At 56.4% G+C, this 19,113-nt stretch overlaps 2 protein-coding genes and 1 non-coding gene across 5 annotated transcripts in view; 2 read left to right on the top strand and 1 right to left on the bottom strand.

Moving 5' to 3' along the window:
* EEIG1 (estrogen-induced osteoclastogenesis regulator 1) overlaps window positions 1–12,592 on the top strand; it is a 40,381-nt gene extending 27,789 nt beyond the window's left edge. For 2 of the 3 annotated variants that reach the window (XM_003777459.5, XM_054520712.2), the window contains exons 4-11: window positions 2,945–3,061; window positions 5,063–5,109; window positions 5,252–5,406; window positions 7,708–7,812; window positions 7,900–8,095; window positions 8,564–8,685; window positions 8,778–8,847; window positions 10,222–12,592. In XM_003777459.5, the coding sequence (XP_003777507.2) occupies window positions 2,945–3,061; window positions 5,063–5,109; window positions 5,252–5,406; window positions 7,708–7,812; window positions 7,900–8,095; window positions 8,564–8,685; window positions 8,778–8,847; window positions 10,222–10,267 (858 nt within the window). In that variant the 3' untranslated portion in view covers window positions 10,268–12,592. The remainder of the gene's footprint in view (window positions 1–2,944; window positions 3,062–5,062; window positions 5,110–5,251; window positions 5,407–7,707; window positions 7,813–7,899; window positions 8,096–8,563; window positions 8,686–8,777; window positions 8,848–10,221) is intronic. The other variant, XM_054520711.2, reaches the window with a different exon arrangement.
* LOC112135087 (U6 spliceosomal RNA) lies at window positions 668–774 on the bottom strand. The gene has a single exon (XR_002916385.2). It is a non-coding gene; the product is annotated as a U6 spliceosomal RNA (small nuclear RNA).
* Window positions 12,593–15,475: 2,883 nt separating the features above from the next.
* On the top strand, window positions 15,476–18,345 carry DPM2 (dolichyl-phosphate mannosyltransferase subunit 2, regulatory). The gene is made up of 4 exons (XM_024252683.3): window positions 15,476–15,615; window positions 15,910–15,999; window positions 16,777–16,879; window positions 17,649–18,345. The coding sequence occupies exons 1-4, from the start codon at window positions 15,613–15,615 to the stop codon at window positions 17,705–17,707; spliced, it is 255 nt and encodes an 84-aa protein (XP_024108451.1). The 5' UTR covers window positions 15,476–15,612; the 3' UTR covers window positions 17,708–18,345.
* The last annotated feature ends 768 nt before the right edge of the window (window positions 18,346–19,113 follow it).

Here is a 19,113-nt window from a genome sequence, read left to right as displayed (position 1 = left end):
ACCATACAAAGACAGCAGCAAATAAAATGTATGCGTGTGGTTTAAAGAAATGCAAAATGAGCACCCTCTGTATGTACTGAAGTGCATGCAAATAATATGATTTTTTTTTTTCTCTGGAGACAGAGTCTTGCTCTGTCGCCCAGGCTGGAGTGCGATGGCACAATCTTCGCTCACTGCAACCTCCCCCTCCTGGGTTCAAGCAATTCTCCTCCCTCAGCCTCCCAAGTATGGCTGGGCATGGTGGCTTACGCCTATAATCCTGGCACTTTGGGAGACTGAGGCAAGCGAATTGCCTGAGCTCAGGAGTTCAAGACCAGCTTTGGCAACACGACAAAACCCCGTCTCTACTACAGATACAAAAAAAATTAACCAGGTGTGGTGGTGCACGCCTGTAATCCCAGCTACTCGGGAGGCTGGGGCACAAGAATCGCTTGCACCCGGGAGGGTGGAGGTTACAGAGAGCCGAGATCACGCCACTGCACTCCAGCCTGGGTGACAGAGCGAGACTCTGCCTCCAGATAAATAAATAAATAAACAGATTTGCAGCTTGGTTTTTTTTTTTTTTTTTTTTTTTTTTTTACTGATTGTCACTTTTTATTTTAAAATGCAATGTGTGGGTTTATTTTCCAAAAATTATCAGAAGTACATCAAATTACGAAGAACAGAAAAAAATATGGAACGCTTCACGAATTTGCGTGTCATCCTTGCGCAGGGGCCATGCTAATCTTCTCTGTATCGTTCCAATTTTAGTATATGTGCTGCCGAAGCGAGCACTGCAGCTTGGTTTTTTACTTAATCCATCCTGGGCATCTTTTTGTGTTATCACAAATTTCCACGTGCTTTCTAATGGCAGCAGCGTCCCGTGGCATAGCTGGCGATGGTTGACTCAGCCAGCCCTGCTGCTGGACATGTGCGTTGTTACCAGGGTTTCACTGTACCCACAGACAGTTCAGTCCTACATAGTATTAATAAGAGCTTTTCTACTGGGCAAAGAGGGAGAAGACAGCTCTGGCTTTGAATAAGCCTGCTCTGCCTTCCATCCCTCTTCTCCATGGTGGACTCTTGGCCTCCCCTCCTCAGCTCCTGGGAGGCTTAGCCCAGTGGCAGGAGGGTGGGCTTCATCAGCCGGGAGGGGAAATGCCTTCGCCTCACCTCTCACCCGAGGGAGGTGCTATACAGGGCGCGGCCCTTCCCACTGACCAGAGCTCAGGAACTCAGCCGGCTGGGCCGTGCACTCTGCCCTGGCCCGGGGCACTGATGTCCCTCTCCAGAAGCAGAGGACAGTATGGCTAGAACCAGGCTGTGGAGGGTGCTGTCACAGTGGAAATTTTTCTGATTCACACGGGTGAGGACAGCTGTGCAGCCAGGAAAGGAATTACCAGCAAACACCTGGGAGCATCTCGCCTCCACTGGCAAACATTTACCAGGCACCCAGCACGTGGCAGGCACTGCCAGGCCCCTTCCCTTCTTTTCTATAATTGAACTCCCACTGCAGGCTTTACTCCCATTATACAGAGGAGGAAACTGAGGCCCTGAGAAGTGGCTGGATGTGGCGCTGATTGGGCCTAGTTTCAGTCCTCTCTCTGTTGGGTTAGCTGTTTGGCCCTGGGCAAGCTTCTTCCCCTCCCTGAACTTAGTTTTCTTTTTCTTTTTTTTTTTTTTTTTTGAGACGGAGTCTCGCTGTCACCCAGGCTGGAGTGCAGTGGCGCGGATCTCGGCTCACTGCAAGCTCTGCCTCCCAGGTTCACGCCATTCTCCTGCCTCAGCCTCCCAAGTAGCTGGGACTACAGGCACCCGCCACCTCGTCCGGCTAATTTTTTTTGTATTTTTAGTAGAGACGGGGTTTCACCGTGTTCACCAGGATGGTCTCGATTTCCTGACCTTGTGATCCGCCTGCCTTGGCCTCCCAAAGTGCTGGGATTACAGGCGTGAGCCACCGCGCCCAGCCTCTGTGAACTTAGTTTTCTCATTTGTAAAATGGGTATCAGTCTGAGTCCATGGCGGGGCTAGGATCTGAATCCAATTCCCTGATTCTGGAGTGTGTGCCCTGAACACTGCAGTAGAGACTTGTAGGCAGCAGGTACTTGACACCCATCCCTGATTGGTTCGGTTGGGTTCAAACATTGGTTCAAACATTTCGTTATCTATCTCTTCTGAGCCTGTTGTATCTGGAGCAGAGCTGGGCAGGAGGTGGTAAGCAGAGGCTCTGGGGCCTCCTAGACCCTTTGCAGAGGGAACCGGAGATGTCTTCCAAGTCCCCAAGCTTGGCACCACCTCGACTCAACCTCACTTTCCCCTCCAGGTCTAGCAGACTTGGCCTCCATCCACAGGGCCTTCTTAGTGCACGCCCTCTTTGCACTTAATCCCACTTCCCTCCCCATCCCTCAATCCTCTGTCCAGAGTTCCTGAGGGCCTGTTCAGACCCTGAACTCTGCCCAGCAGCCCCTCACTCTGGCCTCTACCAGGGCGCCTTCCCTGGGGCTCCTGCTCATCCTGCAGTGCCCCTCCCCTCCCAACCCCTGTGGGGGTGTCCCATCACTTTCCCCAGCACCCACTTCCCACAGGCCTTCCCTCCTCCCCTGCCTGCTGACCCGGCAGCTCCCGACAGCACGGCCTTGTTTCCCAGGGAACAATGCATCTGTGTCACGGACAACAATGTCCTTTCATGTCAGGAGCACTGGCCCCGGTGCACGCCGGGATGTGGCACAAAGGGTGCTTTGTGCAGCTCAGGGATGTGAGCTCCTGGCTTTGCCATGTTGGTGCTGCCGACCCGGGGCCTCTGTCCTTGGGTCCGAGTTATGCAACAGTCAGTCGAGGCTGTGGGGCGGGCCCAGGGGCTTTGTCTGTCTCCCTCCCCAATTTTTGCCAAGTTACCCTTCTGGGCTTCCACCAGCCAGGCGCCCACACTCCCTCAGCCCTCCCACACACTCCTCTCACCTCCTAGCTGGGCTTCGCTGACTTGAACCTGGCCGAGTTTGCGGGCTCGGGCTCCACGGTGCGCTGCTGCCTGCTCGAGGGATATGACACGAAGAACACTCGCCAGGACAACTCCATCCTTAAGGTACCAGGGATCCTGCCACCTCTGCCACCCTGACCACGGGATGGGGACAAACCAGGCTGCTCATCAGAACCCCCTGGAGGAGGGTTGTTAAAAATACAGACCTTACCTGAACAGGTAGACATCGGGAAGGTGTGAACCCTGGAATCAGAAAACCACTATCAGAGGGAGGCCTGGCTCCACTGCTGGCCTCAGTTTCCCCCCCAAGGTCAGGGAGGGGGCCCTGACAGTCTCCAGGGTTTGGCAAGCGCCTGCAGTGGGTTCATGTCATGCCGACTGCATGCTCTCTCTTCTCTGGTGGTCCCCTGACAGCAGCCCCACGAGCCGTGGTATCTTTGATTAGTCCCAGCTTCAAATGGGAGGGAGTTAAGGCACAGACGTTAAGTCATTTGCCTGGAGTCACAGACAGAGCTGGCACCTGACCACCAGCCAGTTGACTTCTTGGCCCAGCTCCTAACCCTTCCCCAAGTGACACGCAGTAGCCTGGCCCCCAGTGGATTATCAGTGAAAATGATGGCTGCTGAGGGCCCTGGGGGCAGGTTTCCTATGGACAGGGCAGCCCCACCCCCAGGCAGCTGCCTCATTGGCCTTTTGGGAACAGAAATGTCTGGGTGTCCGTCACCAGCACACCTCTCTTCCTCTGTTTCCACACCTTCCACCTGGCCGGGAAAACAGGCTGTCCTAACAGCGCCTCTGCAAGGGGACCCAGGGAGAGCAGAGCTGGGCAGGAGGTGGTGAGCAGGGGCTCTGGGGCTTCCTAGACCCTTTGCAGAGGGAACCGGAGATGCCAGAAAGGGTCCAGGCTGATTGTCCTGGGAGCTGGAGCCTTTCAGCCTCAGTCAGGCTGAAGAGCACAGGCACAGTAGCCCTGTGCACCTCAGGCCAGATCAAGGGAGCCTGGGGCCCAGGTAGCCTTGGGTTCAAGGGAAGCTTCCCCACGTCCTGTCTGCAAGGTCTTGGGAGTCACTTCCCCTCCCTGAGTCTTGGTTCCCTCATCAACAGCCTTGGGCTAGCTAGGATGCTTTCATGGCCGAGTGAATAAGCCATAGAAAGCCTCAATCTAGTGGTCACCCTTTCTTTTTTCTTTTTTTTTTTTTTTTTGAGACAGAGTCTCGCTGTCACCCAGGCTGGAGTGCAGTGGCACAATCTCAGCTCACTGCAAGCTCCGCCTCCCAGGTTCATGCCATTCTCTTGCCTCAGCCTCCCGAGTAGCTGGGACTACAGGCGCCTGCCGCCATGCCTGGCTAATTTTTTGTATTTTTAGTAGAGACGGGGTTTCATCATGTTAGCCAGGATGGTCTCGATCCCCTGACCTCGTGATTCACTCGCCTCGGCCTCCCAAAGTGCTGGGATTACAGGTGTGAGCCACAGCGCCTGGCCGAAAGCCTCAACCGAGTGGTCACCCTTTCATAAGTGGTGGCCTCAGGATCTGTGCCCCTCTTTTCCACCTGCTCATCCGCTGCCTGTCACTCCATCTCAGCCTAGATTTTAGGGCCCAAATCTTGCCACATTTGGGCTGTTGTTAGTTTGCAATGGCTTCATGCTTTTTCATCAGACTTTCACCAAACCCTGCCCACCACCTGCTGTGCCAGGCCCCATGAGCCCTTTTCCCTCTCCTGCCTGCTGGGTTGAGCTCTGTGCTCCTTACACAGGGCCGGGGGTGAGTGTGTGGCTTCACCGTGGAGAAGCTCACTGTCTTGGCCTTTAGCTGACGGCAGTCCGCTTACTCTGCCAGGTGCAGGGCTGAGCCCAGGCCTCACCTTGCTATGCCCTCCCCTCTGGTCTGCCAGGCAGGCCTTGGTACCATCTCTGTCCTCCACACAGGGAAACTGGGCTCAGAGAGAGGTTAGGTGGCTTTGCCAGAGCCCCCAAGCCAGGAGGGGGCAGAGAGACAGGACTGGAGTCCAAGCCCTTCTGAGGCCAGAGCCGGAAGGCTGCAGGGGGCCCTGCGCCTGGGCGGGCTGTGGGTGGCCGGGGCATGGCTGATTGCTCCCCTCACCACAGGTCACCATTGGCATGTTCCTGCTCTCTGGAGACCCCTGCTTCAAGACGTGAGTGCTGGCACAGGCCTAGGGAGCGGGTGGGAGCCCAGTCCTGGGCACTAGGGGTGGAGGAACTGGGACTCTGGGTGTCCTCTGTTTTCGTCTGGTCCTGAAGCGGGGCACCCTAGTCACACTTGTCTGTCTTCCCAAGGCCACCATCTACTGCCAAGTCCATCTCCATCCCAGGCCAGGATTCCTCCCTGCAGCTGACATGTAAGGGTGGTGGGACCAGCAGTGGTGGCAGCAGCACCAACTCCCTGACTGGGTCCCGGCCCCCCAAGGCCCGGCCCACTATTCTCAGCTCAGGTACAGTTCCTCATCTGTCCACCCCGCCCCTCCCCTGCTAGCGGCCTGAGGGGTTTACCTCCATGTCATAACCAGGTCCCCAGGGAGACGCTGACTGAGGGGAGAGTGATGGTGGGAGGGTGTTTGCATGCTCCTGCTGGGCTGATGAGATCTGATCACCTTGTGCGTGCTGGCTATGGTGCTCGGCCCTGAGATCACAGCAGTGCCCTGGACTGAGACTGATGTGGCCTCCCTATCCTCAGGGCCCTGCAGTCTAGCAGGAGAAACAGGCCTCAATCAAGCCATAGATAAATGCATGTCTACCTGCAAACACGATAAAAGCTGGGGAAGACAGGCCCAGAAGGTGGGATCCATCCGGGGCCAGGGAAGGCTTCCCTAAGGATGTGGTGTCTGAGCTGCATTCGGCGGGTGAGGCACAGTATACCTGGCAGAGGGACGTGCTGGGAGCTCTTGCTCTCCTACGTGCTCTATGACCTTGACTGGCCAGTTTGCGTCTCTCTGTCTCAGTGTTCTTTGGAAAATGGGATTGGTAATAGCAATTACATCCCAGGTCACTTTGGGGATTAACTGTCCACATGTGGGCACCTGCCCAGCACATGGTAAGCACTCAGTGGGCACTCTGTTTTTTGTTTTTGTTTTTTTAGACAGAGCCTCACTCTGTCGCTAGGCTGGAGTGCAGTGGCGCAATCTTGCCTCACTGCAACCTGTGCCTCCCAGGTTCAAGCATTTCTCCTGCCTCAGCCTCCCGAGTAGCTGGGACTACAGGCGAGTGCCACCATGCCCAGATAATCTTTTTTTTTTTTTTTTTTTTTGTATTTTTATTAGAGACAGGATTTCACCATATCAGCCAGGATGGTTGCCAGGATGGTCTCAATTTCCTGACCTCATGATCTGTCTGCCTCGGCTTCCCAAAATGCTGGGATTATAGGCGTGAGCCACTGCGCCCGGCCGGGCACTCTGTTTTTATTAAATTATCACTGGTACTAATGTTATGAAAAATGCGAATGAGCCCCAGCCCCCAGAGGAGATGGCATGGCAATTAGGAGGAGGGGGTGCTGCCAGGACAGGAGGCTCTGGCCTGCCCCCAAGTGTTTGCCGGGCCCCCTCAACCCTAAGCAGGGCCCCCAGAGATAAGAGCCTTGGACCGCCCCCAGGCTGATTAGTGAGCAAGGTGTCACGTGACAACCCTGATTTGTCCCACAGAATCAGTTAGAGCACAGGCCTCGTGTGGCCCAGCAGATGCTTGCCGAGTGATTCTGCCTCTGGGAACTGAGAGTGGTGAGGGATCCTCTGACCTCAAGGGCCCAGCCTTCCTCCACTCCCTTTTCCCCTGCAGACCCAGCCAGCTGAGGCCCAGAACAGAAAGCTGGGGGCTTCCCAGCACAATTACTCTCTCCAGCCCCTGGATGGGGTTCCCCAGAAGAGAGATGTGTCTGGGGACTAAGCCACCCCAGCGCAGGTGGTGCCTTCGTGTGAAGTAGAAGAGGCCCCTTCCCCAGGCAGGGTGGGACTTGAGTGCCCACTTGCCTCTGGAGCTGGCCTACCCCCATATGCAGAGAACTGCTGGGGACTTGAAAAGCCACATAGTTATGGATGGGCACACAGGCCAGCCTGGGGTGTGTTGGGTGGGAAGGCAGGTGGGTACTCAGAGCCCTGGGTAGGTCCCACCTAGTCCCTTTTGCCTCCTGCTGGGGAGTGCCAGGAAAGTCTGTTTTGAAGTTGGGCTTATGGGTGTCTTGGGACAGGACTGTGGGCCTGTCCCTTTGGGCCAGACTGCTCCCCCTCACCGTGTCCCTTCCACTCCAACTCCGCTGACCCAGGCCCCTTCCAGCCTCGGGGCCTCTGCCAATGCTGTTTTCTGTGCCTGGAAGGCCCTTGCCCTCTTGAGGCCTTAGCTGGCTCCCTCCAGCAATGTGTCCTGGAGGTCTGCCATTAAGGCCGTCTCCTTGGAGAAGCCTCCCCTGTCCCCAGACTGGGCCAGACCCCCAGTAAGCACTGCTCCCTGCTCTGCACCTCTCACTGCGGTTGTGGGTAGTGGAGGCAGTTTTTGTTTAGCGTTCTTCTTCCTCGCTGACCTGTGGTGGGCACCCCACCCAAGTGTGCCCTCTGTGGAATGAAGGGACCTGGGTTCGGAGGGTGACCTATGGCTCAGGCTGGTTGCTGCTCCTCTCAACCTGTTTTTCAGTCTGTTAAATGGCGCCCTGCCATGGGATCCTCTGTGAGGGCACGTTGTGAAGGGCGACAGTGAGCAGCACTGGGTGACTCCTGTCACCTCACCCCCTGCCCCTTCCTGCCTTCCAGGGCTGCCAGAGGAACCCGACCAGAACCTGTCCAGCCCTGAGGAGGTGTTCCACTCTGGCCACTCCCGCAACTCCAGCTATGCCAGCCAGCAGTCCAAGATCTCCGGTGAGTGGCTGCCTGGCCCTGCCCCCCGCGGCCTTCTCCTTCCTTGGGATCCCCCATTATGACGCTCCCCTGCGTCTCCCCTGACAGGCTATAGCACAGAGCACTCGCGCTCCTCCAGCCTCTCAGACCTGACGCACCGCCGCAACACGTCCACCAGCAGCAGCGCCTCTGGGGGCCTTGGTATGACCGTGGAGGGCCCTGAGGGCAGTGAGCGGGAGCACCGGCCCCTGGAGAAGCCACCGCGGCCACCCCGGCCCCTGCATCTGTCCGATCGCTCTTTCAGGTGAGGCCTACTGCTTAGTGCCCCCTGGAGAACAGACCCCTCCCGGTGGTGCCTTGAACCTCTGCTTCTTTACCTGTAACACAGGGACCGTAAGATCCCCACCTCAGAGGGTTGGGTGGTGACAATTCCACCAGCTGATGTCCCTGAAGGGTGCAGCCATGCCCGGCGTGCAGCAGGTTCTGTTCATGGCTGTTCTTGCGGTTTTGCGGATCGGACAAGAGCACGATCTGCTGGGTGGCCTTAGGAAGCTGACTTACCTGCTCATTGCCTGGCATCCTCGTCTATAAAACCGGCTCATGATGGCAGCTGTACCCTATTGTGCACGCGAGGTTTCAGTGAATTACAGCACGGAGCGCACAGGGACATTCTGAGCGCCGCTGCAGCTGACTGGCATTATTGTCGTCGTTTTGTGCTTGCACCTGTTACTGCCCTGACCATTGTGACTTGTCCCCCCACAACCCGACCCAGGCGGAAGAAGGACTCGGTGGAGAGCCACCCGACCTGGGTGGACGACACGCGGATCGATGCGGATGCCATCGTGGAGAAGATCATGCAGAGCCAGGACTTCACAGACGGCAGCAACACCGAGGGTGAGCCGTGCCGGGCTGGTGGGGGTGAGGCCACCTGCTCCAAGGGCTGGCCCTGCCGCGCTCAGCCTCCATCCTCCCCTGTGTCCCCACAGACAGCAACCTCCGGCTGTTCGTGAGCCGCGATGGCTCCGCCACGCTGAGCGGCATCCAGCTTGCCACCAGGTAGGGCAGGCTTAGGGAGGGGTCGTCAGGGGCGGCTGGGGCTTGGGGGTGAGAGCAGAGTCCCCACAGTCCACTCACCTGGCCTTGAACGCCAAATCTTGTCACCACAGTGTGACCCTGTGCCTGTCATGTCTCAACCTCCCTTTCCCCATCTGTCAGGCGGTGTGGACACCACCACCTCACCTGGGAGCCTGGGGCAGTGAGGGCACGGACAGGTTCGGTGGGTTTCCACAGTTCACAGGGTCACCTCCAGCAATGCCTGGCGCAGGGCTCGGCACATGGCAGGGGCCTCATGAGTTTATTTAGAACCCTCCCTTCCCCTTCCTCCCAGCTCCAGGGACTCGGGAAGAATGGTGGTGGTGATGCCTTATGGGTTTACTGAACAAATCTTTCCCTAACACCAGCTAGGCACTGGGCCCTGAGCGAAGGCCTGGTTCAACGCAGGCTGCTGCCTACACAGCATCCACAGATGGCGGGGGTAGATGGGACCAAAGTTGCAGGAACGACAGTTTATAGAGTGCTGCGTCACAGGCATTCATTTGGAGCACGTTGACTGTGTGCCTGGCTCTCCATGTGCTTTGGCTAACCGAATGAATGAGCGAGTGAGCGAATGAGCTTCCCACGGGCAGGCTGCTGAGGGCAGGTGGGGAGTCCACCTAACATCCACATCCCCAGGGAAGAGGCATGGCCAGGCCCCTGCGCAGAGGCTACCGTCTCACACTGCTCTGCTGACTCCTGCTGGCCACGGCCTGGAATGGCAGCCGTCATCTCCCAGTAGCCTCCTGGGCCGCTCTGGGGTGGGGGTGAGGGGGCGGTGAGCAAGAAGGAAACTGAGGGGCTGGCTTCCTTACGGGTTTGTAAACACACCCCTCCCTGGCCCCCTCTGAAAATGAGGAAGCATCTTGGGGAAAGAAACCAATCTGGTTGGGAGCGAGATCACAGCAGAGCTACATGCTGAGCCCCGAGAGTCCCCGACTCCAGGGCTGGGCCTGGGCTCGGCAGGGAAAGGAGCTGACCAGGTTTCCTGACATCCCACTGCCCTCTTGGTCACCCTCACATCCCTCTGAGCCTTAGTTTCTTCACCTGTCAAGTGGGGCAGGGTGCAATCACTCCCTACCAAGGTGACCGTGAGGATGGGGTGGCACAGCCAGACGTGCCCAGAAGGGCTCTGCAGGCCCCACAGACTCTGATACTTACTATCTGTGTCACTGTGGGCAAGGGACTTACCATCGCTGGAGCTCAGTTTTAGCCCCTTTGCAACACGGGGCTGGTTAACAGTACCTGCTTGTGAAACACCTCCAGAGGCCTGGTCCAGTGGAGCGCTCAGGAAATGGGGTATCTAGGGGGACATGCTTACCTGTCTCTCACCTGCAGGGTCTCTTCTGGGGTCTACGAGCCAGTTGTGATTGAAAGCCATTGAGGAGCAGGTGTCCGGGCTGGAGAAGAGTCCTGCTTTCTCTGGAGTCCAGACCTGCATCATTCCATGAGGAACTTTCCCCTTCAGATCACCTCTGTGCCACATCTCATCTATGCCTCCTCCATGCACTCCAGTCCACACTCCCCATAGCATCATTCCATTGCCCTCCCATCCATGCTGGGACCCTCCTGGCCCACCAAGGCCCAGGCACCACTGTGAATATTCTCCTCTGAACCACTAGAGGGCAGGCTAGGCAGGCCAGGCGGGCCCGTGCAGCTTGTGGGCAAGAAGGAGCTGGCTAGGACAGGCGCTGCTGGAGACTGACCCAGCCCTCTGGCTGAGGACATGCAGCGGCTCCTAAATGTAGAGATGCCTGTGGCTGTGTCCCCACTCACTCCAGGAGCACTGGCTTTGGTCACGTCTTAGCGGCGGGGCCTTGCTCCATTGTTCCCTTGCCCTGGTGGTGGGGGGGCCAGACCACCTCTGGAATCCTGCCACCTGTGACTGTCTGACTGCTTAGTGCTTCAGCTGTCCCTTCCTTGTGTCCTGGGGGACCTGCTGGCAGCCTCTTCCTGGGAGCCATGACCTCAGACCCCACCCACACTCCAGATCCAGACCCCACCCACACTCCAGATCGAGACCCCTGCCTCTCCCCGGCAAATGTCCTCCCGCTGCCTTGCAGCCTGCACTTTGCACATGCTCACCCCCAGCACAGTCCCGCTGGCCCCTCACCTCCCCTTCCCTGAGCCCCTTCCCAAGGACTCCTGGTCACTGCCTGCTGTGCAGTCAGAGGCCCAGGGTCCAGCAGCCCGGCGGGAACGGGTGCTGCCTCTCCCTCCAGTTAGCTCCAGCTCAGGTCTGAGACCCGTGCTGAGAAAGGTCTGAGCACCAACCGTGCCCTCTGCCCAGGGCTGGGTCCTGAGCAGCTGGTTTTCCTGCAGGAAGGTTGGAGCAAGCAAAGTCCTTCTCTGCCCTCAGGGTCAGCTGCCCAGACTGGGGCGGATGCCAGAGAGGCAGGTGGGCTGTGGCTGGACTGGTCCGGAGCTGGCTTCCTTGCCAGAAAAGCCTCAGCCTTCCTCTGGAAGCATCCCCCGTTCTGGGCAAGGGGGAAGGGCTCCTTTAAGGGGTGTGCTTTCCCAGCGGGGAGCAGTCTGGCCCTGCCCCCTACTATAGCCTCTGCTCTCAGCACTTTCCCCCAAGTCCTTGTAACTTGCTTGAAGGTGGGTTCTGGCTGTCAGCCAGTCCCTGGACAAACTCTCCTGTCCCTTTTAAATTTCACTCATTTTGTATAAACCCAGCAGGCTGGTGTTTACTTAGCCCTATAGCTTTTTTCATTTTTTCTTTCCGTCTTTCTTCTTGAGTTCACGGTTCAATACTGCCTCCTCCCCCTGGTGAGGGGAGGTGCTGCTTTTCTGCCCCACCTGCCGGCTGGTTCCAGCAGCGCTGGGGCCCAGCTGGGGGGCCGGGATGGGGGCTTCTCTCTCTGGGAGGGGTGCAGGTGCCCTCCCCAGGCTGGGAGGGTTCCTTCCCTAGTTCCCCATCTGTCCCCGCTGGTGAGAGTTGGGCTTCTTGGTCTTGGAACTCCCTGGCATTGGGACCAGAGCATTTCTAGCATTTGTTGTTGTTGTTGTTTTACTCACCTAACCCTTAGAAAATGAATGTTAGAAGGTGCCTGCCGAGGTGAGACAGAGTGTTTGCTCTGGCTGGAGAAGGCTCTTCTCAGCCCTGAGAGTCCCTTCCTGCCCCACAGATACTGGCACTTTAAAAAGGAAGCTGACCGCACTGTGTCCAGACGAATTGGCCCCCAGAAGATGGGGAGTTCTGTCCTGCCCTTCTGTGTCTGCGTGACCTCACCCAGCCTAGGAGGGAGGTGCATTCAGGGTAGATTTGCCTCTTATTCAAAGTTCTGGGGCTTTGGGCAGAAAACAGCCGGCTTTGGCGCTGTTGGGGAGACTCCTCCAGACCAGGAACCCCAGAAGGAGACAGAGCCTGCCACACCCTTCCACGCCAGGCCCTGGGCCAGGGTGATTGGACTGAGAATTTGGCCACAACCAAATTGATGCTGGCTGGAACCAGAGGCCAGAAAGCCTGGCCTTGTTGTCCCCATGTGGGAGCCCTGTCCTCAGCCCCCTTGTCCCCTTGAGCTCAGTGAATTCCCACCAGGTGCCCACGGCTCCTGGACTTCAAATTCTATATATTGAGAGAGATGGAGAGTATATCAGAGATATTTTTGGAAAGGAATTGGTCTATGCAATGTCAGTTTGGAATCTTCTTGAAAGTTTAACGTTTTTATTAGGAAATTTAAAGAAAATAAAGGTCTACAATATCTTTAGGGTTTTTTTTTTCCTGTTTACCGCACAAACTGACCACACGGCATGTCTGCCAGGATGGAGGGTGTCCATGTTCTCCTCTGTCTTTAGGGAGGTGATCAAGGAAATTGGGGGAGGGGTGTTTTTTTATTTGACTCCCCTCCTTTCTAACAGAATGTTGCCACCACTACGTGAGTGGGCTGTGTTTGTTCCTCTGTCCCAGCTTCTGTTGTAGAAAATAACATTGTTAGGGGAAATCAGCCTAGTGTCAGTGTCTTGGTTTGGGGAGAAAAAATTAAATGTTTCGGTTTTTGTTTCTTTTGCTGTTTTGTTTTTACCTTGTTACTTTATCATATTGACTTTAGGGTCAAAGGCAACATCAGAAGGAAGTCAGATATGTATAGTGACATTCCAGGGGTGGGGAAGATGTAGGGGTCCAGGGTTCTCCCGGTCTTGGCTACAGGCACAATCATCACCACCTTCATCGTTCCAGATTCCTGGGGAGAAAACTGAGAAGACCGTTACCTGCCAGCCTCATACGGAGCAAAAGCTCTGTCCTCAGGGCCAAGTTCTAACCACTGCCCTGTAGACCTCTGCAATCAAGTGGCCTCTAAGGAGCATGCCTGAGGACAAATAACTGTGCCTCAGTTTCCTCACCTGCAGATGGGGTTATCAAATAACGAGTGTGCAGCCTGACCTGTAGGAGGTGTGAGTGTGTTCCCAAACTAAAGCCCCAGGCTGCCATCGTTTACAGGCTTGGCTTGCCCTGGGCCCCTCACCCCTGTTTCTGACTGTCCCAAGTCTCTCTGGGACAGGCAAGTCACTCTGGTTCTTTAATAAGCTTGGAGGTGGCAGGAAGCTTCAGTGGTACTGGCCAGGCCAGGAGGAATCAGGCCAGCAGGGCTCCATCTCTATCCCAGGATAGCATTCACCCCGCTCCTCCTCAGGGCCGACCCCCACTCATGGCCCCTTTAAACCCTGAAGGCTGATTCTGCCCCTTCCTCTGTTATATGCACAACAGGGGTGGGAGGTAAAAGTCTCCTGAGAGATAAGGGAAAAGAATTGGACTGTAGGTTTAAAAAAGTTGCTCTTGGCCAGGCGCAGTGGCTCACACCTATAATCCCAGCACTTTGGGAGGCTGAGGCAGGAGGCAGATCACCTGAAGTCAGCCTGACCAACATGGAGAAACCCCGTCTCTACTAAAAATAGAAAAATTAGCTGGGCGTGGTGGTGGGTGCCTGTAATCCCAGCTACTCAGGAGGCTGAGGCAGGAGAATCGCTTGAACCCAGGAGGTGGAGGTTGCAATGAGCCAAAATCGCGCCATTGCACTTCAGCCTGAGTGACAGAGCGAGACTCCGTCTCAAAAAAAAAAAAAGTTGCTCTTGTCAGCTTTGGGAGGGCAGACTCCATAGTTGGAGATGGGCTTCCAACCAACCAAGGAGATAAATGCCAGAGGGAGCGAACCATGCCAGGCTCAGAGCACATCTCTCCCCAAACCCCCCGGGTGGGGACAGCAGGCCAAAGTCCTCCACATAACCCCTCAGGGAGGCCTGGAGTCCAGATGCTGTACTCCAGGATCTAAACAATCACTGAATCTTAAAGCTGACTGGTTCAAAGCTCTTATTTTGGGCCGAGCGCGGTGGCTCAGGCCTGTAATCCAAGCACTTTCGGAGGCTGAGGTGGGCGGATCACCTGAGGTCAGGAGTTAGACCAACCTAGCCAACATGGTGAAAACTCATCTTTACTAAAAATACAAAAATTAGCTGGGCATGTTGACACGCACCTGTAGTCCCAGCTACTCGGGAGGCTGAGGCAGGAGAATCGCTTGAACCCAGGAGGCGGAGGTTGCAGTGAGCTGAGATCATGCCACTGCACTCCAGCCTGGGCGACAGAGTGAGACTCCCGTCTCGGGGAGGAAAAAAAAAAAAAAACTCTTTCTTTGGGCCAAGCCTCCACTGAGTGCCAGGGATACAGCAGCAACCTCAGACCCTCAGAGCTGACAGGGCCGGATCAACAAGTGCATCAGTGAATTAAAAGGCACAGGAGGCTGGGCACGGTGGCTCAAGCCTGTAAACTTTTGGAGGCCAAGTTGGGAGGATCGCCTGAGCCCAGGAGTTCGACACCAGCCTGGGTAACATAGAACTCCGTCTCAAAAAAAAAAACAAAAAAACAAAAAAACCTTCCCGGCTGGCTTCCCTGAGGAACGTGGCGTCCCAGTGAGACCGGATGGGTGAGGAGCAGCCGGCCAGTGAGTGATGGGGGACCGCGTTCCTATCTTGGAGCTGAAGAAGCGTGGAAGATGATCTGGCCCAACATCCCTTTGTTCTCAGAGGAAGGGCCTTCCAAGACCGGGGAGGGGCCTGTGCGTGGGTCCCGGTCCGAAACGTGTCTGGGCTGCTGCGAGAGGTAGTCGGTGAAGGAAGGGAGGGGACATCCGAAGGGTGGCCAGGGAGGCCGGGAGATGGTAAGGAGGGCGCCTCCTCTCCACCAATCCAAATCCTCCCCATCCATGCGGGATAGGGACAGACCCTCCCCCGCCCACCTTGGGCTTGAAAGTGAACGTTTTCTGCACCTCTCCCACCTACAGACTAGGTAGGGCCCCCGGTTCCCGTGTCGGCTTCACCACTGACTCGAATTGGGATCTACCTTTCTCTGAGCCTCACTTTTCCCATCTGAAAAATGGAACTTCCGATCCCGCACTCCCATCCACTCTGGCCCCGGGACTCTGGGATACTTAGAGATTGGCTTTTGGTGGGGCGGCGACAGGACTGTGGCCATGAAGGCCAGGGGGTCTGGGTCCCCAACTCGGTCCCATTCCCTAGGGAGATTCGGGCAGCAACCGGCCCCACAATGCTCTTGAGAACTACACTTCCCCGATATGCAAAGGGGAGGAGGCGGTTCCTGCTAGTCTCCGACGACGTGGGCCCGAGCAGGCCTGGGGACTACGACTCCCGGCGTGCTCCGCAGTCCAAAGCCGGAAGAGCGTGGACCCGGAACCGGATGTGGCTTGCGGCTCCGGTGGCCGAGCGCGCGGGGAAATGGTGAGATTGGCACCGAGTGCCGGAGATAGGGGCGTCTGGGGGTGGGGTCCCGGGTCTGCTCAGGAGCTGGGGCATGGGCACTTGGAACGAGGATTGCTCTCCCGCCCCCACTATTGTACGGACGACAACGCGGAGGCCTGGCATTCTCTCCCAGCCTAGAAACTGATCCCTAGTCAGCCCTCTAGCATCTGTTGAATGGGAAGCTTAGACCGTGATCGGGCCGCGACGCCCCGCTTCCATTAGTGCGCCGAAATAGAGGGTCACTTCGTCAGCTGAGACCTCCCTTTTCTCCAGGCCACGGGGACAGACCAGGTGGTGGGACTCGGCCTCGTCGCCGTTAGCCTGATCATCTTCACCTACTACACCGCCTGGGTGATTCTCTTGGTATGTCATTCTCCCCGTCCGCTTCTCACCTTCCCCGAGCCCTGGCACCGCCCGAGCAACTACTATATAGGCTCTAGGCACGGCGCTGGCTTCATTGCCTGCCTCATCTCTTGAAATCTCCAGAACAACTCTATGAGGAAGATGCCAGTGGTACCGCATTTTATAGATGAGATAGCTGAGGCTAGGGGAGAAGGATCTAGCCCAAGATTGCATCCTTAGCCGCTACACTTAAAACTCTGTTTCCAGCTTGCTTTGACTTTTGGGGGAGTTCTGTTCCTTCTGGGTTAGCCTGCTGACTTTAGGCATGGCGAGCGCCAGTGATATTTGTGAAGGCCTTTAGGATATTTTTTTCTTGTGGGAAAACTTGTTGGTTATTGCCTAAGAAGTGCAGTGTGTCTGAAAGTGCAGAACTTGGTATCCTTTAGAGAAAAAATATTAGTGAAGAAGCCCTGGAGACCCAGGTTGGGAGTCAGTTGAGGATTCCTCATGTACCATTTGCTAGGCTGTGAGGTGCCTTAGGGCAGGTCTCTTGTGCCCTGTTCTCTTGTCCCCACCACCAACCTATGGCAGGCACCAAAGCAAGTGCCCGGTAAATACCAATAAGAAATTAAGGAAGGAAACAAACCACGACACCCAAATGCCATAATCTTAAAGAAAAGCAAATGCAGTCCCAATGCTCTGAATGGGTCAGCCCCTTAGATGGAGGAGGTGGGACGTTTGGGCTTGGGGGCTGGGCAAGGCAAGCAAGGCTCACCAGAGCTCTGCCCTCGACGCCAGCCATTCATCGACAGTCAGCATGTCATCCACAAGTATTTCCTGCCTCGAGCCTATGCTGTCGCCATCCCACTGGCTGCAGGCCTCCTGCTGCTCCTGTTTGTGGGTAAGTCATCACCTCCTCCCCTTGACCCTGGGCAGGGTTTCGGGAAGACCCCACCTCTGAACGTGCTTCCACACTTTGGCAGTGCTGGAAGCTGCTTGCCCCAAACTCACCCGTGGGGTTTTCCTGTTCATCCTTCGAGGCTGCCAGTCAGTAACCTCTGGGTTTCCTGGTGCCCCAGGCTTTTTGGACTCCAATGACCTGTCCCCCTCTTTCCTGCCCCCAACCCCATCATCACTCTGCTCACACCTCAGTCACCCTCTTGTCACCCTGGCTTCTAATTCCTGCACCTCTCTCTCTCAAGGTTCCTAGGGATGGGGACTGTGTCTCCATCATTACTGTACATCTAGAACGGGCTGTGGCACTGAGGTTGTGCTCAGAAAGTCATTTGGATGAGTCAGTCAACAGCCGGGTGCCTGGATGATGGGTGGATGGATGGGTGGGTGGGTGAGGTGTAGGAGGAGGTGGGTAGGTATGTAGGTGGACAAGTGGTTGACTGGGTGATCGATAGATGGGTGGATCTTTTTCCCCTTGGAATCTGAAACACTAAATGCAGCATCTTGCCTGAGGCAGGCACTCAGTTGGGTGTTTGTTGAGTGAATGTGAGTAGACGTATGGCTTGATGAATGACTAGGGAGATGAGCAGGTTCCCTGGAGGATGGTTGGGTAGGTTCACAGCCCTGCGTGTGGGTGGCTCTGCCATGTCATGCCCTGGCCTCCCAGCAGCCCTAAGCTTAGATCTTATGTGGCCTTTCTGGTCTATGTATTCCAGGACTGTTCATCTCCTACGTGATGCTGAAGAGCAAGAGAGTGCCCAAGAAGGCTCAGTGAAGGTCCCGCGGGGATGAGGCTGCCAGCCCCTTCTCTGCTTCCCCTCCAGCACAGGGACCAAGTTGGGGAGCCTGCAGAACCTGTCCAGGCACAGTGGCTCCTCAAGCCTGCCTGTCCTGCAGAGTCCCCATGGCATGGAGTTTACCCCTGACTGACTGGAGCCCCCTCCCCGACTCCCACTTCCAGAAGCTAGGAGGGAGGGATACCTGGAAGACTCCGGTCACCCCCTTCTTGCTCAGGGCCTAAAAGTTGCTGGTCCTCCCAACCTCACTCTCAGACTCCCTGCCACCTTTTTCCCTGGGTTCTGCCATCTTGCCTCACTTCCCCTCCTGTCACTTGCTGACGTTGGACTTAGCAGGTTCTAAGGCCGCATGTGTGACCTCTCTGACCTCTCTCCACAAATCCTGCTCCTCCACCAAGGCAGCTTTCCTTAGCCTGACACAGCTCCAGACCCCACAAAGCCTTCTGGACCTGGAAAGCCTGGAGAAGGACTGACAGACCCCAGGACCAGCCCTGGGGCTCAGGGCAGCCACCCTGGGCCGCTGACCGACCGACTGCTCCTCATGGAGGCCCAGCCCCAAAGCCCCAGGGCTGGCCTGTTTGGGACAGCTGACCAATAAACACTGATTGTGTGTTTGTGTCTGTGCCATGTTTACCCAGAGTCGGGGCTGGAGCGGGCTGGGAGTGGTCTTGGGTCAGGAGATCCTGTACAGTAGGGGTGACTCGGGGGCCTTCTGCCCTGACCCTGTGCCCTGGGGATAAAGCAGGGACTGGGACAGATGTGCTTCTTACCCAATGGAGCTCACAGCTGGGAGTCATTGGAGGCCCTGGCACCCCTCTGCCATGCCTCCCCTGTGCCAGCTTGGCTGGGTTGGATTTATTTACTTTAGGGACCCTTGGGCCACTCCCCTAAAAGCCCCACAGCCCAACTTAACGTGGCCCTGAGCAGCGAAGGCTGCTCTGTGTTCAGGTTGGCTGGACTGGCCCAGCCCCCAGCCTTCCAGCAGTCCCACCGTGCCTGGGCAGCTGGCTTTCCCATTTGCCACGGCACCTAGTGTAAACCCCCATTCCTCAAACCCGAGACCCTCACTTTTCTTCCAGTTGGCAGAGGTATATTCATCATCACAGAGGAAAAAGAGGCCAACTGCAGACATCTGCCCTGTCCCCACCTGCTCCACGCTCTGTCCTCCAGTCCAGGCAGAACTGCCCACTTGAGCTTTGGATCCTAAACCCCCAACTACTGTAGTGGGAGCCTGAGGTCACAGATGGCCCCCCCTGTTGTGAGAAAGGTCTCCACAGGATCCTCCCATTGTTCCCTGAGTGTGCTCTGGGATCCCACTTACGGGCCCTCCGTCAATCCAGTAGTTCCCACTAAGTATCTCCGTCTGTCCGTTTCACCACCAAGC

The sequence above is a fragment of the Pongo abelii genome, chromosome 13 (assembly GCF_028885655.2).
Source record: "Pongo abelii isolate AG06213 chromosome 13, NHGRI_mPonAbe1-v2.0_pri, whole genome shotgun sequence".
In the NCBI taxonomy this organism is placed as follows: domain Eukaryota; kingdom Metazoa; phylum Chordata; class Mammalia; order Primates; family Hominidae; genus Pongo; species Pongo abelii.
Note: the sequence above shows the minus strand (reverse complement) of the source record. Positions and strands in the feature narration are given on the sequence as shown.

What these genes read in the sequence shown, in the direction of transcription:
- DPM2 (XM_024252683.3), top strand. An exon ending in CCGCCTGGGTGATTCTCTTG is followed by an intron (nt 16,000 to 16,776) that starts GTATGTCATTCT and finishes CCTCGACGCCAG; the next exon opens with CCATTCATCGACAGTCAGCA. An exon ending in CCTGCTGCTCCTGTTTGTGG is followed by an intron (nt 16,880 to 17,648) that starts GTAAGTCATCAC and finishes TATGTATTCCAG; the next exon opens with GACTGTTCATCTCCTACGTG.